This window comes from Lacerta agilis, chromosome 15, assembly GCF_009819535.1.
Source record: "Lacerta agilis isolate rLacAgi1 chromosome 15, rLacAgi1.pri, whole genome shotgun sequence".
In the NCBI taxonomy this organism is placed as follows: domain Eukaryota; kingdom Metazoa; phylum Chordata; class Lepidosauria; order Squamata; family Lacertidae; genus Lacerta; species Lacerta agilis.
The window spans coordinates 6,810,478-6,822,577 of record NC_046326.1 but is presented as its reverse complement, the minus strand read 5'-3'; the positions used below and the strand labels follow the sequence as shown (position 1 = coordinate 6,822,577).

Here is a 12,100-nt window from a genome sequence, read left to right as displayed (position 1 = left end):
ACCCACCCAGCAACCTGTCAATGGGCTTATCTGGGAGCTGCCTGCCATTTTGAATTTCCCACAGTGCCCTGGAACGGCCGTGGTAGCATTGTGGGAACTTGAAATGGCGACTGGTACCACCAGTTACACTTGGGGCCAGGAGAGAGCAGGGGAATGAGGGATGGAGGAGGTCACTGCAGGGCAATTTATGAAGGGACTCGTTGAGCTTGGAACGAATCAACCAGAGGGATAATATGAAGGTGTGGGTAGTAAGAAATATTCATATTGAGACAAAAGGGGTAGTTGCAAGTTAAGGGGGGGGAATGGACACAAGCATGTGGATCTGTGCCACCATGCCTAGCAATGATACTCTTTACCTGGGAGTAAAAAAATGGGTGAGAAATACGATTTAAATGAGACTTTACCTTATTCACACTTTCTGAAACAATATGAGAACCGAAACACTGCCTTCCTTCAAAATTTGCACTTTTGCAATGCAGCTGTCCAACCAAGTAATGCATGGAAATGTGTATATTAGTGAAAATAATGCACAGAAAATGTGTTATATTGGGGAAAATCACTGTGCAAATATGTGTGTCTCAGGCAAAGTTGCATACAAACATGCCGTATATTAAGAAAAATGCGCGCTAAAATGCGATGAACTTTCAGGAGGGCTTTTAAAAATAAATATATAAATAAAATGGATGGGAAGAGCTAAACTTAAGACTAGGAAAAAAGGGAAAGTGGAAAGGACAGCTTTGCCCATCGCTATCGGGGAGGCATCCCGGGTCTCACAAGTCTGGTACCTTTGCTTTGGCAGAACACGAGGAATATCGCTTTCGAGGCCTACCTGATCAAGCCAGACAGCTATGTGGGCCTGAGCTGCACAGCCTTTCAGAAGCGCGAGGTGGTGCTCAGCAGTCGGCCGCACCGGCAGGAGCGATATGCCGAGTCTCTGGCAGACCAGCAGCTGAAGTTCCGGTGTGCCACGGGGCGGCCAAACATCTCCCTGGCCAGCTTTCACATCAAGGTGAGGCGGGGAAGGGCAGGGTCGTGTCAGGTCGGGTGGATAAAGGAGAGGAAAGGATCGTGGCAAACCATTCTAGGATGGAGTAAGCAGAGCAGAAATCCAGGCAGCCCTTGCATGGCCAGGGCGAGTGCAGATGAACTGCAATCAGTGAAACAAAATAGAAAATTCTTTCCAGTAGCACCTTAGAGACCAACTGAGTTCGTTCTTGGTATGAGCTTTTGTGTGCATGCAAAAAATTAAAAGCGAGTGGAGATATGTGGAGGATTACTTGATTAAAGAAGGTATAAAAACAGAATTGGTGATTTGTCTAGAATGAGACACACAAGGGAATATATAGATGGATAGTATATTATGTGACAGATTGATGCATTTGTTAGATGGTGGTATTTTATTGTATGTTGAGGAAAAGTAAGAAATGCTAAAACGTAGAGGGAAACGATATACAAATGACGGGGAGTCATTGTTTTTATTTTTCATTTTTCATTTTTATTTTGTTGTTTTTTGGGGGGTTATTGGCTATTTTTTTGTGATTGTGTTTGTATTGTATGATTTGCATTTTCTTTGTTGTATATTTGTGTGTGAATGTATTCTTTTAAAATATTTTGAAATAAAGATTATTTATTAAAAGAAAGAAAGAAAGCTCATACCAAGAACAAACTCAGTTGGTCTCTAAGGTGCTACTGGAAAGAATTTTCTATTTTGTTTTGGCTATGGCAGACCAACACGGCTACCCACCTGTAACTGCAATCAGTGAGTCTGCTACTCAAACCAGACCTGAAGTGGGAGATCCATGATCAGGTCTCACAACGTGCTTTTGGCTAAAAGAAACCACTGAGTGAGAAGGAGGCATTTGGGTCAGCACCATAACACTGGGGAAAATGATTTGGAAACATAGGAAGCTTCCTTATACGGGGTCAGACGGTTGGCGTATTGAGACCACTATTGTCTACACTGACCGGAAGCAGTTCGCTAGGATTTCAGAGCGGAGTCCCTCTCAGCCCTCCCTGGAGATGCCAGAGATTGAACCTGGGACCTTCTGTAGACGAAGCAGAAGCTCTGCCACTTAGCTGGGTTATTTCTCAAACCTCCCCGCACCATGCTATGTACGGACCAGAATGTAGCTTATCTTTCAGGTTTCGCACGTCTCCAACTTTTGCAACGCAATTTTGGGACTAAAGGAAAGTACCAACCTGTATGTTAGGGTGAAATGTGTTTAGAAAAAGTTTGCGAGGAAATCTGTTGAGAAACGCATATTTAAAAACAAAATTCTCATGCAGTTTGTTTTTAAGTAAACAGACAAATAAATGGTCTGTAGCCATCTTAGCTTTACTCAGAGTAGACCCTTTGAAAATAATGGGCCCAAGTTAGACATGCCCATTATCTTTAATTGGTCTGCCACATTGGATGCAACCCATTGTGACTTAATGCAAAGAAAGGAAGGAATGGATTTATGAATGAATGAAGGGGTAGGGGGGTGGGCTGCTCCAGCTGTACCTGGCAAAGTGGACAAGAAACTGAACTGGTAGAAGTCAAGTTTCCTGCGTGGTGTCCCCAGCCTGACTCTCGCAAGGCTGGGACTGGGTTGTCGTTGTTTTGCTGGGTGACCCCTTTGTTCCCTGTCCCATCAGAACAGCATTGCTCTGGCCTCCATTCAGTTGCCTCCTGGTCTCTTCTGCCCGTCGGCTCCTCCCTACCCCTCAGCTCACAAGTACAAGCTCCAGTTCCTGGCGTTCCGCAACGGCAAGCTCTTCTGCAGCACTGGGAACTCCTCGCACCTGGCAGATGATGGCAAGAGGCGCAGCGTGGCTACTCCAGTGATCTATGCAGGAACACGTAAGGATCCCAGTGCCTGGGCAATGGCTGCATGGAACCCGGCCTGCCTCTCTTGGCTTGGAGCAAGGCTAGCCAACGTGGGGCCCTTCAGATGGGTTTTTCGGGGGTGGGGAGCTCATCTTCCCTAAACACGGGCCACACTGGCTGGGGATGATGGGCGTTGTAGTCCAAATCATCTAAAAGGTAAAGGTAAAGTACCCCTGGATGGTTTAAGTCCAGTCAAAGGCGACTATGGGGTTGTAGCGCTCATCTCGCTTTCAGGCCGAGGGAGTCGGCATTTGTCCACAGGCAGCTTTCTGGGTCATGTGACCAGCATGACTAAACCACTTCTGGTTGCAACAGAACACCTTGACGAAAACCAGAGCGCATGGACAACCCCATTTACTTTCCCGCCTCAGCGGTACCTATTTATCTACTTGTGCTGGTGTGCTTTCGAACTGCTACATTGGCGGAAACTGGGCCAGGGCAACAGGAGCTCACCCCGTCGCAGGGATTTGAACCGCCGACCTTCCGATCAGCAAGCCCAAGAGGCTCAGTGGTTTAGACCACAGTGCCACCTGCTCCCCACGCTGCTTACTCTTCCCTCAAAGGGCATTGGTTAAGAACCCGTGTCTGAAAGCCAGCATTCACACAGTGTGTCTTTCCTTTAAGAATGAGGAAAGGAATAACCAAATGAAGCAGGCAACTGATCAGGAAATATATATATCTGTGTTCTTTTCAGATAATGAATATGTATTATTATTATTATTATTATTATTATTATTATTATTATTAGGTGTTAGGGGAGAGATAGTACTGTATCCCTCTCTGCTATGCAAGACAGCATCTGTTCCACTCAGCTTGAAGGCATCTTGCAGCCTCTTTGCCCATTCCTCGTTTGGTCTTCCTCAGATGGCTGTGGAGCGAGCAACTTCAGTGAGCCTGTCGTCATCTCGCTGCGGCATTTGGGCGAGGGCACAGACCGCATGGCCGCTTCCTGGGACTTTGACGTGTTGGCTGGGTACGGGGGCTGGAGAGCTGAAGGCTGCCAGCTGATTGGCCTGGAGCCCAACGTCACCGCCGTCAGCTGCCGGAACCTTGGCAACGTCGCTGTACTGATGGTGAGGCATTTAATGGGGTGGGCTGGTCCATCTAATTCAGCACCCATCCAGCCCAAGGGAAGTTTGGGTTGCTTCGCCCGGCTATATTCAGCTAAGGCTGCCATGCAGGTAGTGATCTCTCCATAGGAGCTGGAACAATGAGATCCCCCTCAGTGCTTTAATTTAAATTAAGTTGCCTTAATTTCTAACCACTGTTGGACCTTATTCAAAGTGTTGGTGCTGATCTTTAAAGCCCTAAACGGCCTCAGCCCAGTATACCAGAAGGAGTGTCTCCACCCTCATTGTTCAGCCTGGACACTGAGATCCAGCTCCAAGGGCCTTCTGGCAGTTCCCTCCCTGCGAGAAGTGAGGTTGCAGGGAACCAGGCAGAGGGCCTTCTTGGTAGTGGTGCCCGCCCTGTGGAATGCCCTCCCATCAGACATCAAGGAAATAAACAACTACCTGACTTTTAGAAAACATCTGAAGGCAGCCCTGTTTCCGGAAGTGTTTCTTTTTTATATATAAATTTTAATTTAAGTTTTAATCTATAACAACTATAAAAACTACAAAAATAAAATCACATACATTCATTCATCCATTTTGGCTATCATAGCCGTGACTTCCCTCAGACCTTCCAAATGGCTTTCAGATTTCCATCTTAAATCTATACTTCTTAGGTCTATCATTGCTTAACACATCATATACATATTAATCACTATAAAATTCATAATTACAATAATATTTCTACGATTATCTACAAAGCTTCTTGAAATCCTATAAACGTATTCAATTGAGAATTATTGTCCCTCAAATAATTCGTAAATTTACACCAGTCTTTGATGAATTTCTGGTCCCGCTGTTCTCGGATTCTTCCCGTCATTTTTTCCAATTCTGCATATTCCATTAGTTTTACTGTCCAGTCTTCCTTTGTCGGTATTTCTTCTTGTTTCCACCTTTGTGCCAACAAAATCCTTGCCGCAGTCACTGCATATTGGAAAAGTTTAACATCTTGCTTTTTAATGTCTGTACCTAAGTTTCTGGAAGTGTTTCATAGTTGATGCTTCCCTCCCCCCTCTGTGTTTTGTTGGAAGCCACCCATAGTGGCTATGGTAACCCAGTCAGATGGGCGGGGTATAAGAAATAATTTATTATTATTCTCACAAACAGGAGCTGAACAACTTTCCACGTGAGTCCCCGAGCCCAGCTGAGGTGCTGCACCCTGTCATTTACAGCTGCACTGCCCTCCTCCTCCTGTGCCTCTTTGCCACCATCATCACGTACATCATCAACCACAGGTGAGTATCCTGCCCCATCTCCCTCACCTGCCCTCATCCTGCCCCCATGTCCATGACCTTCTTACTTGCAACAAGGCCGGCGGGTGTCACTGCCTGCCAGCTTCCCCCACCTCCTCCTTTTTCTCAGTGTCAACTTTGTAGGACTCAGCAGTGTGAGGGGGGTGGGGGTGGGAATCGATCCAGAATTTGCTGTCTTTGGCCACGAATCTACCTGCTGTTGGTGTGCCTTGCCTTCTGCCCTACTTGCCACTATGGGCACCAGCCATTGCTGGCCTGTGGTCCTTCCTCGGCTCCTCCACCACCTTCCTTTTGTGCCTGTTTTTCCCCGCAGCACCATTCACATCTCGCGGAAGTGTTGGCATATGCTGCTCAATCTCTGCTTTCACATTGCCATGACGTCGGCCGTTTTCGCAGGTGGCGTCACCCTTACCAACTACGTGGTCATCTGCCAAGCGGTGAGTATGGCAAGGAGGACCTCATCCTATGGGCAAGCAGTTGTCTTTCTAGTGATACACTGGTGTTGCACCCAAAGGAAACAGTAGCAGGCTGCCTTTGCCTCCGTAAGAATTCCCTGTGGGCATGGCATCACATTATTAAATGGAATAAATAACATGGAGATGGCATCATTGCTGACAGCGTTCTTGGAAGCGCCATTGTCATGGAGCCAGGGCCGTCTCATCCATTGGGGCTGGTGGCGCGGCGCGCCAGGGCGCAATGGCCTGGAGGGCGCCTCCGTCCTCCAGCCCCGCTGGCAGCGCCCTCCGGCTGCCCGGCGGAGCAAAGGAGCTGGCCCGCCACGCCACGCCCTCCGGCTGCCCGGCAGAGCACGGGAGCACGAGCCAGCCAGCCACACCGCGCCATCCGGCTGCCCAGCGGAGCACTCCGCTGGCCAGCCGCGCTGCACCCTCCGGCTGCCTGGCGGAGTGCGGGAGCACGAGCTGGCCAGCCGCGCCACACCCTCCGGCTGCCCGGCGGAGCGCGAGCTGCCCGGCTGCACTGCGCCATCCGGCTGCCCGGTGGAGCGCAGGAGCTGGCCGCCCTCGCCTCCCATCCCGGAAGCACTGGAAGGGCATGCAGAGCCCCGCGCCGCTCCAGCGCCATGCCCCTCATGTCCCGCTCACCCACCCCCCCTCCCGAGGGGCAGCAAGCGCGGGAGGGAGGCGGCGGAGAGGCGGCACACGGGGGGCGCCAGAGGGATTGCCACGCCACGGCAGCCGATCTCCTTAAGACGGCCCTGCATGGAGCATTCCGTCCCACATCTGACAAGTGTCTCCCAGTCCATGAGTGCAGCTGACCCCCCAGGAGATGACTGTGTCCTCTGTGTTTACTCTCTACAGGTTGGCATCATTCTGCACTACTCTGCCTTGTCAACTCTTCTGTGGATGGCGGTGATGGTGAGAGTGATCTACAAGGAGGCCACGTGGAAGGCCCCACAGCAGCAGGAAGGGGAAGCCCCCCAGCCGGCCCCCCGCCCAATGCTACGGTACCGAGGAAGAAGGTCTCGTAGGGAGGGAGCTTTAGGCTGCAGGAGACGCCCCTGCTCCAAGTTTACAAAACTGGGTTTGAGAGGAAACTAGTCATGATGGCAGTAATGCTTCTGAATACCGGTTACTGGAAACCACCAAAGGGGAGAGTGCTGTTGTGCTCAGGCATCTTGCTGGCCAATGTGAGAACAGGATGCTGGACTTGACAGGCCATTGGCCTGATCCAGCAGCTCTTCTTACGAGGCGACTCTTGTGCCTTTGGGGAATGGATTGCTCCTTTTTGAACCAAGAGAGGGGGACTTGTTCTCTCCGTCTCCAGCCCATGGAAGGTTTGCAGGTATAATTCCCACATCCAGGAGATCGACAGTGGTGACTTTCTTTGTGTTTCAGATTCTACCTGATAGCTGGTGGGATCCCCCTCATCATCTGTGGGATTACAGCAGCAGTCAATATCCATAATTACGGGGATCATGACTCCTAGTAAGTAATCCAAAATGCTCCTTTTTATACAGCAAGGCTTCATGTGTTAGAACCCCATTTGTGAGATTAATTAGAAAATTGGAGTCCTTGGAGAATACAGGAAATAAAGTAGAAAGGTTGCAAGGACTCAGGCCAGGACGGCAAAAAACAATGGTTTTCTCTATTTTTGTTGTTGAAAGTATAAAACAAATTCCAGTTACAACGATTGTTAACTCCAGGACAAGGCCCTGTTTTGTTTATTCTTCATCAGCTATCGTTTCTTAGTTTTATGGTCAAAGTGTACCGAGTGTGTCTCACACTCGGTACACTTTGACCATAAAACTAAGAACTTTGACCATAAAACTAAGAAGCGATAGCTGATGAAGAATAAACGAAACTGTTTTATACTTTCAACAACAAAAATAGAGAAAACCATTGTTTATTGCCGTCCTGGCCTGAGTCCTTGCAACCTTTCTACTTTAGAACCCCATTTATGGGCAGGACTTTGGAAAACTGGTGGCATATCACAAGTGCCAATTCCTGGGATAGATCAGGACTAGCCAATGTTGCTCCTTCCACCTATTGCCGGACTCCACCTCTCATCAGATCCAGCTAGTACAGCCAATGATCAGGAAAGATGGGAGCTGGGCTAGGTGCTCTTAGTGTGCCTCTATGGACTCAAATCAGCACCACCTCCCATAGAGAACAAGGCCTACAGTGGTTACTCTTCCTTCTCCTCTCGCTGTTTCATGCTTGGAAAAGGCAAGGCAGGAGGCTTCAGGGATTAGCATAGGGTCACCCTACTACAGCATGGGACTTGACAGGCACCAAGCTATGCCAAGCGCAGGCACCAAATCCTTGTAACACTCCTAAGGTTAACTCCTGTTTGGGAAATACGTAACAACCAAGCAATGCAGTAGTTATTAGCCACAGTCATTATGACTGTGGCCCATCTACGGGCATGACCAAACATTGCTGCTAATATCACTGGCAGTGAGCAAACAGCACCATCCAACCAGGCTGTTATCATATACAGTGGTGCCTCGCAAGATGAAATTAATTTGTTCTGCGAGTGCTGTCGTATAGCAAAAATTTCGTCTTGCGAAGCACCAACGGGGGAAGAGCGGTTTGACGGAAGAAAAAAAATCGCGAACATTTTTCGTCTTGCGAGGCAAGCCCATAGGGAAATTCGTCTTGCGAGTCAGCCTTTCGTTAGCAAATGCCTTTCGTCTAGCGAGTTTTTCGCCTAGCGAGGCATTCGTCTAGCGAGGTACCACTGTATATTGTACAGGGGGCTGTCAACAGCTGAAGTGTGTTTTTTTAATAATAAAAAAAATAGTAATCACCTGGCTTTTTAGTCAATGATGGATTGTATTAAGAAACACAGGACAAAGCCAGGAGCAAGTATTGGGGCCCTCTCCACAAGGTGTGCCATATTTTGGTGCAAAGATTCCTTCTTGTATTAAGCCAGAGTTCCCACCACATCTGAACTGGGAACTCTGGATTCAGGCTGAGTTAACAGAGGTGGGTGATGAGCCTGCTATTGCACCAAGAGTTCTCTGGTTATGATATAGGGGGCATTCTGGCTTGAGGCAAGCCAGGATCTCCATGCTGAAGTGCACAATGGTGTCAGGGAAAGGAGGACCACATTTAGGAATCCTGGAATGTTCCTCCAAGCCACATCACTGCAATTTTCTGAAATGCAGAAAAAATGCAACAATATTCTGAAATGCAGGATATTTGCTAGCCGTGAATACAAACTGGAAGGGAAAAGGCCCCATGCCTGCAATTTGCATTGGAAAGAAAGCTCTCATTTCCCCCCATAATGGGAGCTTCTTGTCTCCCCAATGCAGATTGCAAATAATGAAAGCATCCCACACCCCTGACAACATGGCCCCAATTCAGTTTGCGGATCCTGTTGGCAATTTGTGAAATAACATGTGTGCACTCAAGGGCATTTGGTCCTTCTCCTGCCTCCTTGTGGAAAGAGAACTCCCCTAATGTAGTTCTCTGCAATGTATGTAGCGAAAAAAAGGAGAAAGGGCCTCCATTGGATTTCGGGTTCATCGCCATCAATAGTACCTGGTCTGTGTAAGTGTATCCTAAAATAAGTGTTTTGTTAGGGAAGCCCCAATCAGCATCTTAGAGTTAAGGGAAGGTGTCAAACTTACTTACTTGTCCCTTGTTGAACCTCCATCTTCAGGGGCAGTGTGTCACTGAATACCAGTTGCTGGGGGGGGGGCAGCAGGAAAGGGCCATTGTCTTCAAGTGCTGCTTGCTGGTTTCCAAGAGCACCGAGGGGCCGCTGTAGGCCAGAGATGGGGAGCCTATAGCCCTCCCAGTGACATGGGACTCCAGCTCCCAGGACCAGGGGTGACAGGAGTTTTAGACTAGCAACATATGGAGGAGCATGGGCTTTCCGTTGATGTGGCAGACCTTTGGGTCGATCTCCCAGGACTCACCCTGCATTCTTCCAGTTACTTCAGACCCACTTGATAGTTGTGCTGAACCTTTCCCCCTCTCCCCATTCCCCTGCAGTTGCTGGCTGGCTTGTCAGCCAAGCATTGGGGCCTTCTACGTGCCTGCGGCCTTCGTCCTGCTTGTCACTTGGATTTACTTCCTGTGTGCCGGAATCCGATTGCAGTGCCAATCCAAGAACCCCAAAGAGGCGCCCAAACCCCTGGAAATGCGGCAGCGGCTGGGTGGCAGCAGCAACCTCTTGACGGATTCGGGGTCCATCTCGGTCACGCTGAATTCTGCCCCGCACAGTGCCGACGTCGATGGCGTTTACTCTTTAGGGGTGCAGTTCTGGGCTCTTGTCATCACCCATTTCCTGTACATAACTCTCTGGACATTCGGGGCCATGGCGGTGTCCCAGCGCTGGTTCCTCCTGAAGGTCGCCTTCAGCTGCCTCTACGGAGTCACGGCTGTGGCGTTGGGGCTCTTCATCTTTGCCCACCACTGTGCACGTCGCCGAGACGTGCAGGGCTCGTGGTTCGCCTGCTGCCCATCTTACAGGAATGCTTTGCCCATGCAAGCCTACGTGCACCCCGGGGTGGGAGTGGAGGACGGCTCCCAAGTCTTCATTGGCTGCAGCCCCGAGGCGGCTCAGTCCATCAAGTCCTCCTCTTCCCCCAGCAGCAGCAATTCCGCCCCGGGGCCTTGCAAACTCAACAACCTGCAAGTGGCCCTCGGCCAGGCGGATGGCAGCCCTTCGCAGACGGCCTGCTATGAGGACGCCGAGCCTTGCAACAGCAAGAGCACCCCGCCGGCCAGGTACGCCAACAACCTGCACGGCCGCAGCAGACACCACAAAAGCAGGACTAAGCAGTACCGGGAAGGGAAACACCAGCAGCGCCTGAAGGCTCTGCGGGGGCCTTCCTCGGAGCACCCTACCAGCGAGAGCGGCAGCCTCCCCACCAGCCACTCGGAGAGCTACCAAAGCAGTCGGAACAGCCCTTTGAACAATCGGCGCCAGGGGGTGGTACCAAGCCTGGAGTTGGCCCTGACGCAGTCCGACTTGAGCGACGCCAGCGGCGGCCACCACGGGGCAGACTTCAGCCAAGGCCAGCGGAGGAGCACCAGCAGAGACAACCTCAAGCACCAGGCCAATGCCGCAGCAGAAAAAGAGACTAAGAGGCGCTCCTTCCCACTCAACACGGCTAATCAGAACGGGGCCCTGAAGGGCAGCGAGTACGACATAAACCTCACCGGTGCTGACAGCGCAGCTGGCATGAAAACGGGTCTCTGGAAGAGCGAGACGACTGTGTAGGGAAGGGTTAAATGGCCAGGGGGCTGGAGCAGGTTTCCCCAGCCTGGGGCAGGAATTAGCAAGGCACTAGCATCTTGCTGCCAGAGCTTGCTGATGCAAGCTGCAGAGGCTGATGGGGTGCGCTATGTGGGGCTTGGGCAGTGTCTGGTTGGCCATGTTCCCAGACTCCCTGCCCTGCAGTAGAGATGAAAGGTCACCTGACATCTGAGTTGCAGGGGTGCAGGGTGGGGAGAGGGTACGTGCGTCATACCATAGGAACCACACCATGCTCTCCATCACCGATATCCTGTGCACCATGTGACTCGGCTTCTCTTTGTTCCTGGGGATCTTTCCCTGTCCCCACAGAACGAGCAGCGGTGGCCTAATTTGTACGGTGAAAGACAATCATTTGTGCTGGAGCATTGCAATCTATATTATATCCCTTCTGCATGTCACTTAGATCCTAGGTGCTTTTTTATTTTATTTTATTTTTTGGTATGACATACCAAGGAAAGCAGTGTTAATAAGCTGAAATCTCTAGCGTTGTATGTACATATGTATAGGCAAAACTGCTATCCAATTGAAGTGCCTACACACTTTCTGTTAAAGCCATCAATGTTGTGTGAAAGAGCTCTCGCCTTCTCCACTTCCCCCTCCTCCAATGTACCTCAAGGTCAGTTCTCATGGGTACGCTGTGGCTCATCGTTGATGCAGCCAACAAACCAAATTGATTAAGGGGTTGTTTTGACACAGCTCCAAAGCTGGAGACAGCTGGTCATTTTTAACAGAATTGATGGTTGTGGTCATGGGGCTCACCAAGGAGGTGGCTCAAACCATGTTGGTCCTTTTAAGTAAAAAAGAAATTGGAGGGGGGGGAAAGCACTTTCAGAGAAGAAGAAGAAGAGTTTGGATTTGATATCCCGCTTTTCACTACCCGAAGGAGTCTCAAAGCGGCTAACATTCTCCTTTCCCTTCCTCCCTCACAACAAACACTCTGTGAGGTGAGTGGGGCTGAGAGACTTCAGAGAAGTGTGACTAACCCAAGGTCACCCAGCAGCTGCATGTGGAGGAGCGGAGACGCGAACCCGGTTCCCCAGATAACGAGTCTACCGCTCTTAACCACTACACCACACTGGCACCTTTCAGACACCTTTGGGACATTCCCATCTGCTTAATTCCAAGGGGGGGGG

At 50.1% G+C, this 12,100-nt stretch overlaps 1 protein-coding gene across 1 annotated transcript in view; it reads left to right on the top strand.

The window, feature by feature from the left end:
* Window positions 1-11,739, top strand: part of ADGRA2 (adhesion G protein-coupled receptor A2) — a 117,092-nt gene extending 105,353 nt beyond the window's left edge. The window contains exons 12-19 of the mRNA XM_033171597.1: window positions 800-1,009; window positions 2,638-2,842; window positions 3,734-3,942; window positions 5,089-5,216; window positions 5,548-5,671; window positions 6,554-6,699; window positions 7,091-7,180; window positions 9,698-11,739. Of these exons, the coding sequence (XP_033027488.1) occupies window positions 800-1,009; window positions 2,638-2,842; window positions 3,734-3,942; window positions 5,089-5,216; window positions 5,548-5,671; window positions 6,554-6,699; window positions 7,091-7,180; window positions 9,698-10,931 (2,346 nt within the window). The 3' untranslated portion in view covers window positions 10,932-11,739. The remainder of the gene's footprint in view (window positions 1-799; window positions 1,010-2,637; window positions 2,843-3,733; window positions 3,943-5,088; window positions 5,217-5,547; window positions 5,672-6,553; window positions 6,700-7,090; window positions 7,181-9,697) is intronic.
* The last annotated feature ends 361 nt before the right edge of the window (window positions 11,740-12,100 follow it).